The 14,833-nt window shown below is 35.1% G+C and overlaps 1 protein-coding gene across 1 annotated transcript; it reads left to right on the top strand.

Moving 5' to 3' along the window:
• The first annotated feature begins 1,287 nt into the window (after positions 1 to 1,287).
• LOC127872621 (uncharacterized) lies at positions 1,288 to 13,802 on the top strand. Its single transcript, XM_052415950.1, has 3 exons — positions 1,288 to 1,309; positions 11,005 to 11,136; positions 13,318 to 13,802. Exons 1-3 carry the CDS (start codon positions 1,288 to 1,290, stop codon positions 13,800 to 13,802), a joined length of 639 nt encoding a protein of 212 aa, XP_052271910.1.
• Positions 13,803 to 14,833: the final 1,031 nt, after the last annotated feature.

Below are 14,833 nucleotides of genomic sequence, written 5' to 3'. Positions count from 1 at the left end.
ACTATTGTTACTTGCCAAATTGGATCCATTCTATAAAATTTCAAGAGTCTAGCCTGCACTATTGATACTTAACAAAATTGGATCCAAACTGGACATTTTCAAGCGTTTAGCCAGCCTTGTTGATACTGACCGAATTTGGATTCATTCTGTACATTGTCAAAATATTTTTGATTGATCATATAATGTCCCAGGGATGAAAATAAGCCACACCTTTTTGCTTTTTATTAAAGGGGCCTTTTCAAGTTTTTGTAAATTGTCAAAATTGTTTCAGATTTTTATGTCGCCCACCACTATAGTGGTTTATAAAATTATAAATCGTTGCAATGCAAAACGATTGAATAATATGGAAAGTTCTGTTGTCGTTGTTATATTTTGTGAAACTTTGAGAATTGCTTATATAAAGTATAAAATACCTTCCACATTGTATGACCACAAATGACCGAGTGGTCAAAGCAGTAGACTTTTACTCCAGTTGTCAGTGGTTCTATCCCTGTTGAGGCTTCAACCAAGATTTGATTTTCAATTTGTGTCTAGTTATACACTGGGGACCATGGCGTTTTCCTTATATGCATGTTATAAAAACTATTATTATCCTATGACCTAAACAACAAAGATAAGGAGCCTGCAATTGAGGTTGCATCTGAATATTGTATGGTATTTGTTTGAACGACACAGGCCCTCTGGGACCTATTTAAGAAAACATTATTGATCCATTTTTTATCTTTAACAACTTTTATAATTTTTCTCAGTACATACTCCGGTTTGACTTGAAACATACAAACTAGTGAAAATAATAAGTACTGCCATAATTACCATGGCAATTTGTTGTTGTTTTTTGGTTAAAGGCCAATGTGCAGACTTACTACTAAATGATGAAACAATGATGTAATGTTACTGTTTTAAAGTTGAGAAAGTATGTGTTTTGATATTCTTAGCATTTTTATTTATTTTTCATGTAAAATATACACTTTTGAAAAATGGTGTTTTATAACTGTTAAGTTAAGTACACTGGTATTTCAGTTTGGTTATGTAGCGGGGTTTGTGTATTGACACAAGGGGTTATAGTTGCCAACTTTTATTAAGCCTCCCTTTGAAGAAGAGGGGGTATATTGTTTTGCACATGTCGGTCCGTCGGTTCGTCCACCAGATGGTTTCCGGATGAGAATGCTTAGGCCTAGGATCATGTAACTTCATAGGAACATTGATTCAAATAATATAATGATTACAATTTTAACAAGTATACAAGTAAATACACTTAAAATAATAAAATGACTCACCAGTAACCATATGAAGAAAGAAACTAAAGAGAGTAGGTTTAAGCAAATGAAAAATGCTTGTACCTCTTGCAAGGTTTAGTAACGAAATGAATCAAATGTTTCAGATATATAAAACCATAAATATGTATCTGAAATCAGCTCACCTAAAAAGCATTCTCCTTTAATAATATACGGTAGCTCACTCATTCATCACACTGAATCTCGCTTGATTGGATAAGTAGTTATAATTATTTATAAAACTGGTGTTTTGTTTTGTTTTCATTGTGTTGCCTTTTTGCTTTTTGCTTTCTCTGAGAAATTTGCATCTTGATTTTTTTCATTTGCTTTATTAGGTTTGCATTCTGATGCTTTTTTTGCTTTTGCTTTCTTTGAGCTTAACAGTATGTATATATAATACTAGTGACACTACAACAGTTTGCTGTTGTTGTCTTATTTCGTTCATTTCATTTGATATCTTGTTGAAGAACTTGTAGTACTGTATGTATGTAGCATTAATCAATGCTTCTTTGCTCATCATTTGCCTTTGAAGCTCTGAAATAGTGCTAGTTACACATGCGGGATAATCATTTCAGCATTAGTATTGTATTATTTTGCTTTTATAATTATATTTTATTTTTTATTCATCAGTGTTGTATTGTTTTGCTTATATTGTGTGAAATTTGCTGATCATTTTCCTTCAAATCTGGTTTGAGATGATAATTTCCTTTAAGCCCTTTTTATTTTGTAGCACTATTGTGTTCTATTTTCTCTGTAAGCATTTTTATACCATTTCTTTTTATGGTACCTTGTGTCAACAAAAATCTTTTAAACAGCTCTTAATTTTGAATGTATAGTACTGATATTATATTTCTGCTTACATTTGAATAATGTCCTATAGAAATACTGCTTTAATTGTGTTTTTATTGTGCTTTATTAGGATAACTATTTCTTATGTATTATTGATGTGTTGCAATTTGTTACTGCTTGTTAGTTTGGTAAACAGCTATACATAGCATATGTTATATACATGTTATTTCATACTGACAATAAATTCGTTTTGATGTGATTTGATTAAGGATGAGTGTTTGTGAATACCCTGTAGAGAAAAATTGCTCCTGAGATTTAATTTCTTTTGTATACCCTAAACACAACAATTTAAATAAATTAATATATTCTTACTAGAATACTTCACTTTTACCTATACCAGCAATTTAAAATGACTGCGTACACTTTCCACCAAGGTAGATAATGTTTACAAGGACTGGAGTGTTAAAGTGAGTGGAAAAATTAGTAAGATCATGACCTACAGCTGTATATATGCCTGAAAACAGCTGTTCAATCTGCTGAGGGTTGACCTATAAGTAAGATGTAAACAGATCTTAGAATCATGTACAGGGAAATTTAGCACAGTTATTCAACTTAGAAGTTTAAAATTAACTACACACCATAATTGCAATACAAATTTATAGATTTAAATAATAAAATAACGGAAAAAAAACAGCCTTTATTTAATAATTAAGATAAATATCTCTATATACGGTTCTGATTATTTGAAAGTTATTTACAAACCTCTCTGTATCCAATAGTATTAATATTTAATACTAGTGATTAACAGGGTAAAAAATTATACACAAGAGGAACATACACAAAATAATATTCATTAGGTTTACATGAAACTCATTGTCAATATGGAAAATATAAACCTATATTGGAGCAAATCTTGGCAGATGGAGTTTAATGTTAAAAAATGCGCCATCATGAATATCTCCAACTCCACTAAGAAAAGACTACAACTATACTATGAATAACGAAACCCTCGAAAATCTTTAACATCACCCTTACTTAGGAGTCGATCTTTGTGATAATCTGAAATTAAAACACTCGTATCGATAACGAAACCAAGAAAGCTTCACAAACTCTGGGATTCATCAAACGCAACTTGAATAAATGCCCACAACCAGTAAAAGAAATGGCATTTGAATACATTTAAATAATATAAAACGGATACCCAACAAAATCTAACAATAGACACATGCTACAGATAACACAGTCGACAATACATAGAGACTCATGTTGCTCCAGTATGATTGCTTGCCCATTGATATTGGGTAATATTTATTTTGAAATTTCATACCGGCTGGTAAGAAGTTTCAGTTTGGATAAAGTGGCTCGGAAATCGCCCATTATCAAAAGTATTAGTTTAATTAATCGCAGTCACGACCATGGAACAAATAGTGGTTGAAACGCTATTACTGTTGACCGTATTAATCAAAAATGGAAATAATGGATCGAACATCATTTCGTAAAATCAGGATTTGAATGTCATCCTAGCAATCAGTAGGGCGTTTCCGCCAAAACGGCTCAAAAGCTAAACCCAGTTCATGCTTAATTGTATTCAAATTAATTATGATTATGTTAAGCAATTAAGTAGTTTATTTACTTTAAACATTATCATCACATTTCAGCCAAATTAAACAAAAAAGGAAAATAGCTATTCAAAAACACATGTTTTTGTTGAAAGATGTTACATCCTATAAATACTATAAAGCTGCAGAGTAAATACACACATATAAATATGATAAGCCCTGTGATGGGCTTATCAGCGCAGTGTATTGCTGAAATCGTCTAGAATGGATCCAAATTCGGTAAGTATCAATAGAGCTGGTTATACGTTTGAAATCGTCTAGAATGGATCCCATTTTGGTAAGTATAAATGGAGCTGGCTAACTCTTGAAAACGTCTAGAATGGATTCAATTTCGGTTATTATCAAAAGAGCTAGCTAGACTCTTGTAATCGTCTAGAATGGATCAAATTTTCGTAAGAAGCAATAGAGCTGGCTAGACTCTTGAAATTGTCTAGAATGGATCAAATTTTGGTAAGTATCAATAGAGCTGGCTAGACTCTTGAAATTGTCTAGAATGGATTCCATTTTGGTAAGTATCAATACAGCTGGCTATACTCTTGAAAACGTCTAGAATGGATCCAATTTTGGTAAGTATAAATAGAGCTTGCTAGACTCTTGAAATCGTCTAGAATGGATCCATTTTCGGTAAGTATAAATAGAGCTGGCTGAACTCTTGACATCGTCTAGAATGGATCCCAAATTCGGTAAGTATCAATAGAGCTGGCTATACTATTGAAATCGTCTAGAATGGATCCCATTTTGGTAAGTATCAATGGAGCTGGCTAGACTCTTGAAATCGTATAGAATGGAATCAAATTCGGTAAGTATCAAAACAGCTGGCTAGACTCTTGAAATTGTCTAGAATGGATCCAATTTTTGTAAGTATCAATAGAGCTGGCTAGACTCTTGAAATTGTCTAGAATGGATCCCATTTTGGTATCAATATAGCTGGCTATACTCTTGAAATCGTCTAGAATGGATCCAATTTTGGTAAGTATAAATAGAGCTGGCTAGACTCTTGAAATCGTCTAGAATGGATCTAATTTTGGTAAGTATAAATAGAGCTGGCTAACTCTTGAAATCGTCTTGAATGTACAATTTCGGTTATTATCAATAGAGCAGGTTAACTATTGAAAACGTCTAGACTGAATCAAATTTTGGTAAGCATCGACAGAGCTGGCTAGACTCTTGAAATCGTATAGAATGGATCCAAATTCGGTAAGTATCAATAGAGCTGGTTACATATTGAAATCGTTTAGACGGGATCAAATTTTGGTAAGCATCAAGTGAGCTAGCTAGACTCTTGCAATCGTCTAGAATGGATCCAAATTCGGTAATAGAGCTGGCTATACTCTTGAAATCGTCTATAATGGATCCCATTTTGGTAAGTATCAATGGAGCTGGCTAACTCTGAAAACGTCTAGAATGGATTCAATTTTAGTAAGTATCAATAGAGCTGGCTAGACTCTTGAAATCGTCTAGAATGGATCAAATTTTGGTAAGTATCAATAGAGCTGGCTATACTCTTGAAATTGTCTAGAATGGATCCAATTTTGGTAAGTATCAATAGAGCTGGCTAGACTTTTGAAATTGTCTAGAATGGATCCCATTTGGGTAAGTATCAATAAAGCTGGCTATACTCTTGAAATCGTCTAGAATGGATCCAATTTTGGTAAGTATAAATAGAGCTGGCTCGACTCTTGAAATCATCTAGAATGGAATCAAATTCGGTAAGTATCAAAACAGCTGGCTTGACTCTTGAAATTGTCTAGAATGGATCCAATTTTTGTAAGTATCAATAGAGCTGGCTAGACTCTTGAAATTGTCTAGAATGGATCCCATTTTGGTATCAATATAGCTGGCTATACTCTTGAAATCGTCTAGAATGGATCCAGTTTTGGTAAGTATAAATAGAGCTGGCTAGACTCTTGAAATCGTCTAGAATGGATCTAATTTTGGTAAGTATAAATAGAGCTGGCTAACTCTTGAAATCGTCTTGAATGTACAATTTCGGTTATTATCAATAGAGCAGGTTAACTATTGAAAACGTCTAGACTGAATCAAATTTTGGTAAGCATCGACAGAGCTGGCTAGACTCTTGAAATCGTATAGAATGGATCCAAATTCGGTAAGTATCAATAGAGCTGGTTACATATTGAAATCGTTTAGACGGGATCAAATTTTGGTAAGCATCAAGAGAGCTAGCTAGACTCTTGCAATCGTCTAGAATGGATCCAAATTCGGTAATAGAGCTGGCTATACTCTTGAAATCGTCTATAATGGATCCCAATTTGGTAAGTATCAATTGAGCTGGCTAACTCTGAAAACGTCTAGAATGGATTCAATTTTAGTAAGTATCAATAGAGCTGGCTAGACTCTTGAAATCGTCTAGAATGGATCAAATTTTGGTAAGTATCAATAGAGCTGGCTATACTCTTGAAATTGTCTAGAATGGAATCAATTTTGGTAAGTATCAATAGAGCTGGCTAGACTTTTGAAATTGTCTAGAATGGATCCCATTTGGGTAAGTATCAATAAAGCTGGCTATACTCTTGAAATCGTCTAGAATGGATCCAATTTTGGTAAGTATAAATAGAGCTGGCTCGACTCTTGAAATCATCTAGAATGGATCCCAAATTCGGTAAGTATCAATAGAGCTGGCTATACTCTTGAAATTGTCTAGAATGGATCAAATTTTGGTAAGTATCAATAGAGCTGGCTATACTCTTGAAATTGTCTAGAATGGATCCAATTTTGGTAAGTATCAATAGAGCTGGCTAGACTTTTGAAATTGTCTAGAATGGATCCCATTTGGGTAAGTATCAATAAAGCTGGCTATACTCTTGAAATCGTCTCGAATGGATCCAATTTTGGTAAGTATCAATAGAGCTGGCTCGACTCTTGAAATCATCTAGAATGGATCCCAAATTCGGTAAGTATCAAAAGAGCTGGTTATACTCTTGAAATCGTCTAGAATGGATCCCACTTTGTTAAGTATCAATGGAGCTGGCTAACTCTTGAAAGCGTCTAGAATGGATCCCAATTTTAGTAAGTATCAATAGAGCTGGCTAGACTCTTGAAATCGTCTAGAATGGATCCAATTTCGGTAAGTATAAATAGAGCTGGCTCGACTCTTGAAATCATCTAGAATGGATCCCAAATTCGGTAAGTATCAATAGAGCTGGCCATACTCTTGAAATCGTCTAGAATGGATCCCATTTTTGTAAGTATCAATGGAGCTGGCTAACTCTTGAAAACGTCTAGAATGGATCCCAATTTTAGTAAGTATCAATAGAGCTGGCTAGACTCTTAAAATCGTCTAGAATGGATCCAATTTCGGTATGAATTAATAGAACTAGACTCTTGAAATTGCCGTATGGATTCCTTTTTGGCAAGTATCAATAGAGCTGGCTAACTCTTGAAATCGTCTAGAATGGATACACTTTCGGTAAGTATCAATATAGCTGGTTTACTATTGAAATCATCTAGAATTGATCCAATTTTGGTAAGCATCAAGAGAGCTGACTAGACTCTTGAAATCGTCTAGAACGGATCCAATTTCGGTATCAATAGAGATGGCTAGACTCTATCAAAAGAGCTGGCTAGACTCTTGAAATCGTCTAGAATGGATCTAATTTTGGTAAGTATAAATAGAGCTGGCTAACTCTTGAAATCGTCTTGAATGTACAATTTCGGTTATTATCAATAGAGCAGGTTAACTATTGAAAACGTCTAGACTGAATCAAATTTTGGTAAGCATCGACAGAGCTGGCTAGACTCTTGAAATCGTATAGAATGGATCCAAATTCGGTAAGTATCAATAGAGCTGGTTACATATTGAAATCGTTTAGACGGGATCAAATTTTGGTAAGCATCAAGAGAGCTAGCTAGACTCTTGCAATCGTCTAGAATGGATCCAAATTCGGTAATAGAGCTGGCTATACTCTTGAAATCGTCTATAATGGATCCCAATTTGGTAAGTATCAATTGAGCTGGCTAACTCTGAAAACGTCTAGAATGGATTCAATTTTAGTAAGTATCAATAGAGCTGGCTAGACTCTTGAAATCGTCTAGAATGGATCAAATTTTGGTAAGTATCAATAGAGCTGGCTATACTCTTGAAATTGTCTAGAATGGAATCAATTTTGGTAAGTATCAATAGAGCTGGCTAGACTTTTGAAATTGTCTAGAATGGATCCCATTTGGGTAAGTATCAATAAAGCTGGCTATACTCTTGAAATCGTCTAGAATGGATCCAATTTTGGTAAGTATAAATAGAGCTGGCTCGACTCTTGAAATCATCTAGAATGGATCCCAAATTCGGTAAGTATCAATAGAGCTGGCTATACTCTTGAAATTGTCTAGAATGGATCAAATTTTGGTAAGTATCAATAGAGCTGGCTATACTCTTGAAATTGTCTAGAATGGATCCAATTTTGGTAAGTATCAATAGAGCTGGCTAGACTTTTGAAATTGTCTAGAATGGATCCCATTTGGGTAAGTATCAATAAAGCTGGCTATACTCTTGAAATCGTCTCGAATGGATCCAATTTTGGTAAGTATCAATAGAGCTGGCTCGACTCTTGAAATCATCTAGAATGGATCCCAAATTCGGTAAGTATCAAAAGAGCTGGTTATACTCTTGAAATCGTCTAGAATGGATCCCACTTTGTTAAGTATCAATGGAGCTGGCTAACTCTTGAAAGCGTCTAGAATGGATCCCAATTTTAGTAAGTATCAATAGAGCTGGCTAGACTCTTGAAATCGTCTAGAATGGATCCAATTTCGGTAAGTATAAATAGAGCTGGCTCGACTCTTGAAATCATCTAGAATGGATCCCAAATTCGGTAAGTATCAATAGAGCTGGCCATACTCTTGAAATCGTCTAGAATGGATCCCATTTTTGTAAGTATCAATGGAGCTGGCTAACTCTTGAAAACGTCTAGAATGGATCCCAATTTTAGTAAGTATCAATAGAGCTGGCTAGACTCTTAAAATCGTCTTGAATGGATCCAATTTCGGTATGAATTAATAGAACTAGACTCTTGAAATTGCCGTATGGATTCCTTTTTGGCAAGTATCAATAGAGCTGGCTAACTCTTGAAATCGTCTAGAATGGATACACTTTCGGTAAGTATCAATATAGCTGGTTTACTATTGAAATCATCTAGAATTGATCCAATTTTGGTAAGCATCAAGAGAGCTGACTAGACTCTTGAAATCGTCTAGAACGGATCCAATTTCGGTATCAATAGAGATGGCTAGACTCTATCAAAAGAGCTGGCTAGACTCTTGAATTTTTTTGTCTAGAATGGATCCAAATTTGGTAAGTATCAATACAGCTGGCTATATTCTTGAAATCGTCTATAATGGATACAATTTTGTTTTGATGAGCGGTACTTCGGTTGAAAAGACAGATTTTACTTGTAGCCATTGTGCATATCAACAGTTTTATTGATACTTTGACACCCTTTAATCCAAATTTGGTCTTTATCAACAGCGATTTTCTTTTCAAATAATTTATTTAACAAAAAAAAACATTGTCGTAAACGATGCTGCAAATATATAGATTTGGTATCCATTGTAGCAATTTATTTAGGATCCAATATAGACACGACCGTTGACAGTTTACAAGCGGAAGCGCGTTTTTTGCCCTCCAGTCAATGCGCATGCGCGGAAATACCGAAATGTAAACAATAACAATCAACGTTCGTATAGATAGTATCAATGAAGGCTAAATGACGCAATGTCGTTGGATGTTAAACACGCTACAAAACTGTCTGGTGTATATGTTACCTGATTTGAAAATTGGGCTTTATGCATGTGTTTAAAGTATCGTCCCAGATTAGCAACCAGGAAGTAAACTTCCCGCTTTAATGGGATTTTGCGTTTAAAAGACGTCTCTTCCAACTGAAAATCCAGTCTCGGCGGAAAGTGTCGTCCATGAACTGGAACCAAACTACGCACATGCATTAAGCCCAGTTTTCCCAGAACGAGGCAAATGTAAAAAAAATATTGTGATTTTTTTATGGATTTGTGCTTTCGGTTAACTCGAGTTAATTCAGTTTAGTCTGAGTAAATTGTTTAATTTCAATTTAAATTGAGTGAGTACTTGGAATAAACTGAAACAAATGTGTACTGGAGAAGATTATGTTTTGCCTGTAGATCTTCATTATTTAGTAAGCTTATTTTTTTCAAAATATCAAGTGGATGTTGAGAAAATTTCTTGAGTGTATTAGACCCAGCGGACCGATTTAACGATTTAACATTACACGTGTTTTATACCAGTAAACAAGAGATCTCTTTAAAATATCGTATAAATTATATATATAAAACAATCTGAATAAACACACACATACACTCACATCTTAAGAATTGAACCTTTCTGCGCTTCATCAATTTATGAAGGTCAATGATTAATGCACTTTATTAACATAAAGCCAACGCAAGTATATAGTTATGGAACGCACTCTGAGAAAACGGGGCTTTTTGCCTGTGCGTTAAGTTACGTTCCAGGTTAGGCTAATCCGGGACGACACTTTCATCGTTTTTTGGCATTTTGCATTTAAAGCAAATTTCTTCTTGGCGGAAATCACGTTTACGCTAAAAGTGTCGTCGCTGATAAGCCTTTCCGGACAGCACATGCTAGTCCGGAACGACTCTTTACTCACATGCATTAAGCCCCGTTTTCCCGGATCGCGACTCATATGTATGTGTAGGGTCATGAGGTGAGACAAGTGTGCGGCCAGTCCGGGAGCCCTCGCTATTAATTCGAGCGCTAATTGACTGAGCTTAACGTATCGCAACAGAGTATCTCCCGTGTCGTGACAGATGTCATGCCGTAACGATAGTTATCATAGTTTATTTCAAAACAGAACACGTCCGTAAGACTGAATGTTGCTACATGTTTTCTCAATACCATATCTTATCTAGTTCAATGCCATTAAAATTCTTCAGTCACTTGCGGGGACGCTTGTGTTCGAACGTTCCTCAACAAATACCAATTTACAAAGAGCGAAATTTTCGCTTAATTATTTTATGAAAATAACAATTATGGATGGATTTTACACGATCCTTTTGGTGCAATTTCGCTTTGCTGTCTGTTCCGAACAGCCAACGGCATTTGTTGGTTATTTTTATTTCAAGATAGGTATATAAAAAAAATATATCAGTTATTCACTCTAAAATAACCGCCGATTCATATTATTATTGCTAAACCTATTAAAATAATGTTTGTTATAGCTTTTCATTTTTGTTATCAATAACATGAAACACGTTTTAAAAAAACGACATTTATCCGAGTAAAACAGGACTTGATGCATGTGCTGGAAGTCTCCTCACAGATAAGCCTGGAAGTCTCATCACAGATAAGCCTGGAAGTCTCATCACAGATAAACCCGGAAGTCTCATCACAGATAAGCCTGGAAGTCTCATCACAGATAAGCCTGGAAGTCTCATCACAGATAAGCCTGGAAGTCTCATCACAGATAAGCCTGTGCAGTCCACACATGCTAATGAGGGACGGCACTTGCGTTTTTATGATATATTTCGTTAAAAGAAAGTCTGTTAATAGCTGTGAGTAAATAATTTCTGTACATTTAGAAAAGTTCTAGAGAACATGCCATTCATTGGATTCACATTACCAGGACATTCTGATTGTGCAACTGCAGGCTGGATGGGGAGAGAAAATTTTATTTTGGAAGTTTAGAAGAGGCTTATGTTGTTCCTGAGTGTTTTTTGATCATTGGTAGTTTATGTATTGTTTAATATCTTCGGTTGTTATGTTAAGTTCTGGTCCGTACGTGTATTGAAACAATATTTCCCATGGCCCCTCTATGCCACCGTACACTAAGTGTGACTCCACATATTAATGAAACCCTTCATCAATTAACAAAGGAAACCTAAACACGCATTAAGTGTGACTCCACATATTAATGAAACCCTTCATCAATTAACAAAGGAAAACTAAACACGCATATTTTATTCGGTCTTCCTTTTTGTGTTCTCTGAGTTTTGTATAAACACCTGTTACGGAAAATAGAGAACTATGCTCACCAGTTATCAACATGCAAAATAAGGTACAATTTTCGAATTTTGATGCATATATTGCGATTGCCCAGGATGGAAGCATCCTGGTGTTCATGCAAGGTTAACTATGATAGCTCTTGAATTTGCCTCTTCATGAAAACTGCTGAGAAAACCTTTTATCATGCCGCCACATTTATATCTGCCTGATATAACGCTGTCTGATATATTTGTTTATATCAGTTGAACAGTAAGTTGTTACATCAGTCAATTTTTGGAAGTAGTTAATATTAATCGTCATCCCCTTCAAATATATCATTTTCGTTAAAGGAGAATCAAATTCAACAGGACAAATAATATGATACCAAGATGTTATACGTTTTTTTTTATACACAACAGAAAAAACCCAGATAATTTCATGATCGTTTTGTAATATATCAGGCTCGGCACGAATAAAATAACGGGTTGGAAAGCCTCGCCATTAATTTTATTTTACGCCTCGCATGATATACAACAAAACTATCAGGCAGTGACCACTTATTCTCTTTCTATATGACCTTAAATGCACATACAATGAATCCTGCCAATCGTAAACAATCACGCACTTGCGTATAAAGTCTTAAATACATTTTTTTAATATTGATAATGCATTATTAATAATTGATTAGCTTTGCTTACAAAATGACTTTTTCTCACTATGAAATTTATTAGCAAAGTTAGTCTTACAATGGGAGTTTCGCATTTTCCATGGGATTTTTCGTCTGCCAAGGGATTTTATTAAATACGTTTGATAAGTTTTCGATTCTGAGCACTGTATAGGTATTTTTTTAATGATTTTCGTTCTTTCTTTTTTTGTTTTGAAAAAATATATGGGATTTTTTTCGAATTTCGAGATATTTACTCATGTAACTCACAGAAACACTGTATTTTATAAAATAAAAATAACCACGTGATTGTAATGTGTTTAATCGTTAAGTAAAAAAATCTATGGGAATTTTTTTGCCCATGTAATTTTTTCCCATGGGATTTTTCCCGCATTTTTTCCAGTCCAGTCAAAATTAAAATAGCAAGCTCATGAAATGTGGCATTATACGAACAACGTATATTGAGCGTTTCAAGTAACATACTAGTGTTACCGATAGGTACGGTGGCATAGAGGTGACATTCACTCCTCTTTTTTTAAATTGCACTCCTCTTTTTTATATTTTGTGGCCACGAGTCAGCTAAGTCGATCTCGAGATCTCGAAATAGAAAAAGCACTCCTCTTTTTTTCTATCTCGTGGCCACGACATAGCTAACTCGTGGCCACGAGATAGAAAAAGAGGAGAGCAATTTAAAACAAGAGAAGCACCGCTCTTTTTTTAATTGTACGCCGCTTTAATTTAGTTTTGCCCTCCTCTTTTTCTGGAAAAAAAGAGGAGAGCAATTTAAAAAAAGATAAGTGAATGTCACCTCTATGCCACCGTAGATAGGTATCAAACGCTCTCTTTAAATATAATGAATCCGATGAGTCATTTGACACTGCTAAGTCTTTGTATAATATAACAAGTACCACTGAACATTTAATATTCCTCTAACAATAATGAGGGACTTATGACTTATATAAAGTAGAATATTGTTACATTCCTCAGGTTACGTCGGTGGGTCGTTTTACAACCATAACGGAGCAGCTGCAAACTTTCTTTTTCTGCTGGAAACGCCAGAGTGGGGCCATTACAATGACAATGCTATTAGCGAAACTGCATATATATACGGCGGTGAATATCAGCTGGACGGCAGAGAAAGCGACCATGGTTTCATTGGTAACGTCTACCAACAAGATCCCCCTTGTGCCGTCTGCCGCACTATCCGGAAGTCCGTGCTAATGGTTCCCGCAAAGCTGACGTGCTTTGACGGCTGGACCATGGAGTACAGCGGCTATCTCGTAGCGGGTTCCGCAATGCACATAGCGGCAACGGAAAACATCTGCCTAGATGGAAAACCAGAAATGGTTCCCGGAAAAGGCGAGAACCACAACGGGAAGCTCATGTACCTGACGGAAGCGCGTTGTGGTTCCCTGCAATGCCCTCCTTACGTCAACGGCAGGGAACTGACGTGCGTCGTGTGCTCACGTTAACTCATTGACGAACACAAATGAGTTACTATCTTGTAATGTTTTTTTTTTCAAGTCGAAAACAATGCAGCAATAGTTATTTTTGTTTAGATTAAAAAAAAAATCAAATCAAATTAAGTTGAATCAAAAGTTTCCCTTTATTGGATGCGGACCCGGGCATAGTGGAGCAAAATAATGTCTATTACGCTGAAACTCGATCAGGTAGGCAGATAACTACATTATTTTAAACGCGTAGTAGTGATACAATTACACTTTATCATCGCAAACACGTGTTTACAGTACTATTATTTTACCGATTTCGAAAAATAAATAAAGCATTTGTATTGCGTTCTGTAGTAAATATTCACATTTGTGTTTCAAATGTGGTTTTGTGTAATCAAAATATCATTTACAGTAGTACATTTCTGTAAGCGAAAAGATGTCTAAATAAATCAGGAAAACTTTATCTTCGACAGTGTTGATTTTCATTTTCAAAATTATTACTTAAATCAACTGTAATGCTTCGTGGAACCTGAATAAACATATACAACTTTTTTAAAGTTAGGTAAGTACGTTTCTGTAAACATGATTACAACAAAGATTAGCAAAACACAAAGATCGTCATCTCACAACTCTTCAAATGGTCACAATCTTACATGGTTAAATAAAATCGCGCTCAGAATGTCAACACATTAAAATGTTTATCAGCCGATAGGAAAAAATAAGAAAAGTGTCATGTTGTTTTCCCCTGAAATTACAATGGAGCTATACTTTTCAGTTGATGTTTTCGGGTGGTTATCTCAAAGTCTAATAACGATAAATCACGGTAAATCGTCGTAAAACAAAAAAGAACAAAGTCCGATGTAAGCATGATGGTTAACAGGCAGTTTTGCATAGTTTGCTCTTTCCATATATTATACGATCGAACGATTTTATTTCAGCATATTATGGAAAGGAGTTTTACATCGGCATCACATCGAATGAAGCGCAGGATTTAAATAATCATATCCTGCTAGATGTTGCGTCAAAGATACACGGAGAGGTCCAAATATCCA

The sequence above is a fragment of the Dreissena polymorpha genome, chromosome 3 (genome assembly GCF_020536995.1).
Source record: "Dreissena polymorpha isolate Duluth1 chromosome 3, UMN_Dpol_1.0, whole genome shotgun sequence".
NCBI classification, from domain to species: Eukaryota; Metazoa; Mollusca; class Bivalvia; order Myida; family Dreissenidae; genus Dreissena; species Dreissena polymorpha.
Note: the sequence above shows the minus strand (reverse complement) of the source record. Positions and strands in the feature narration are given on the sequence as shown.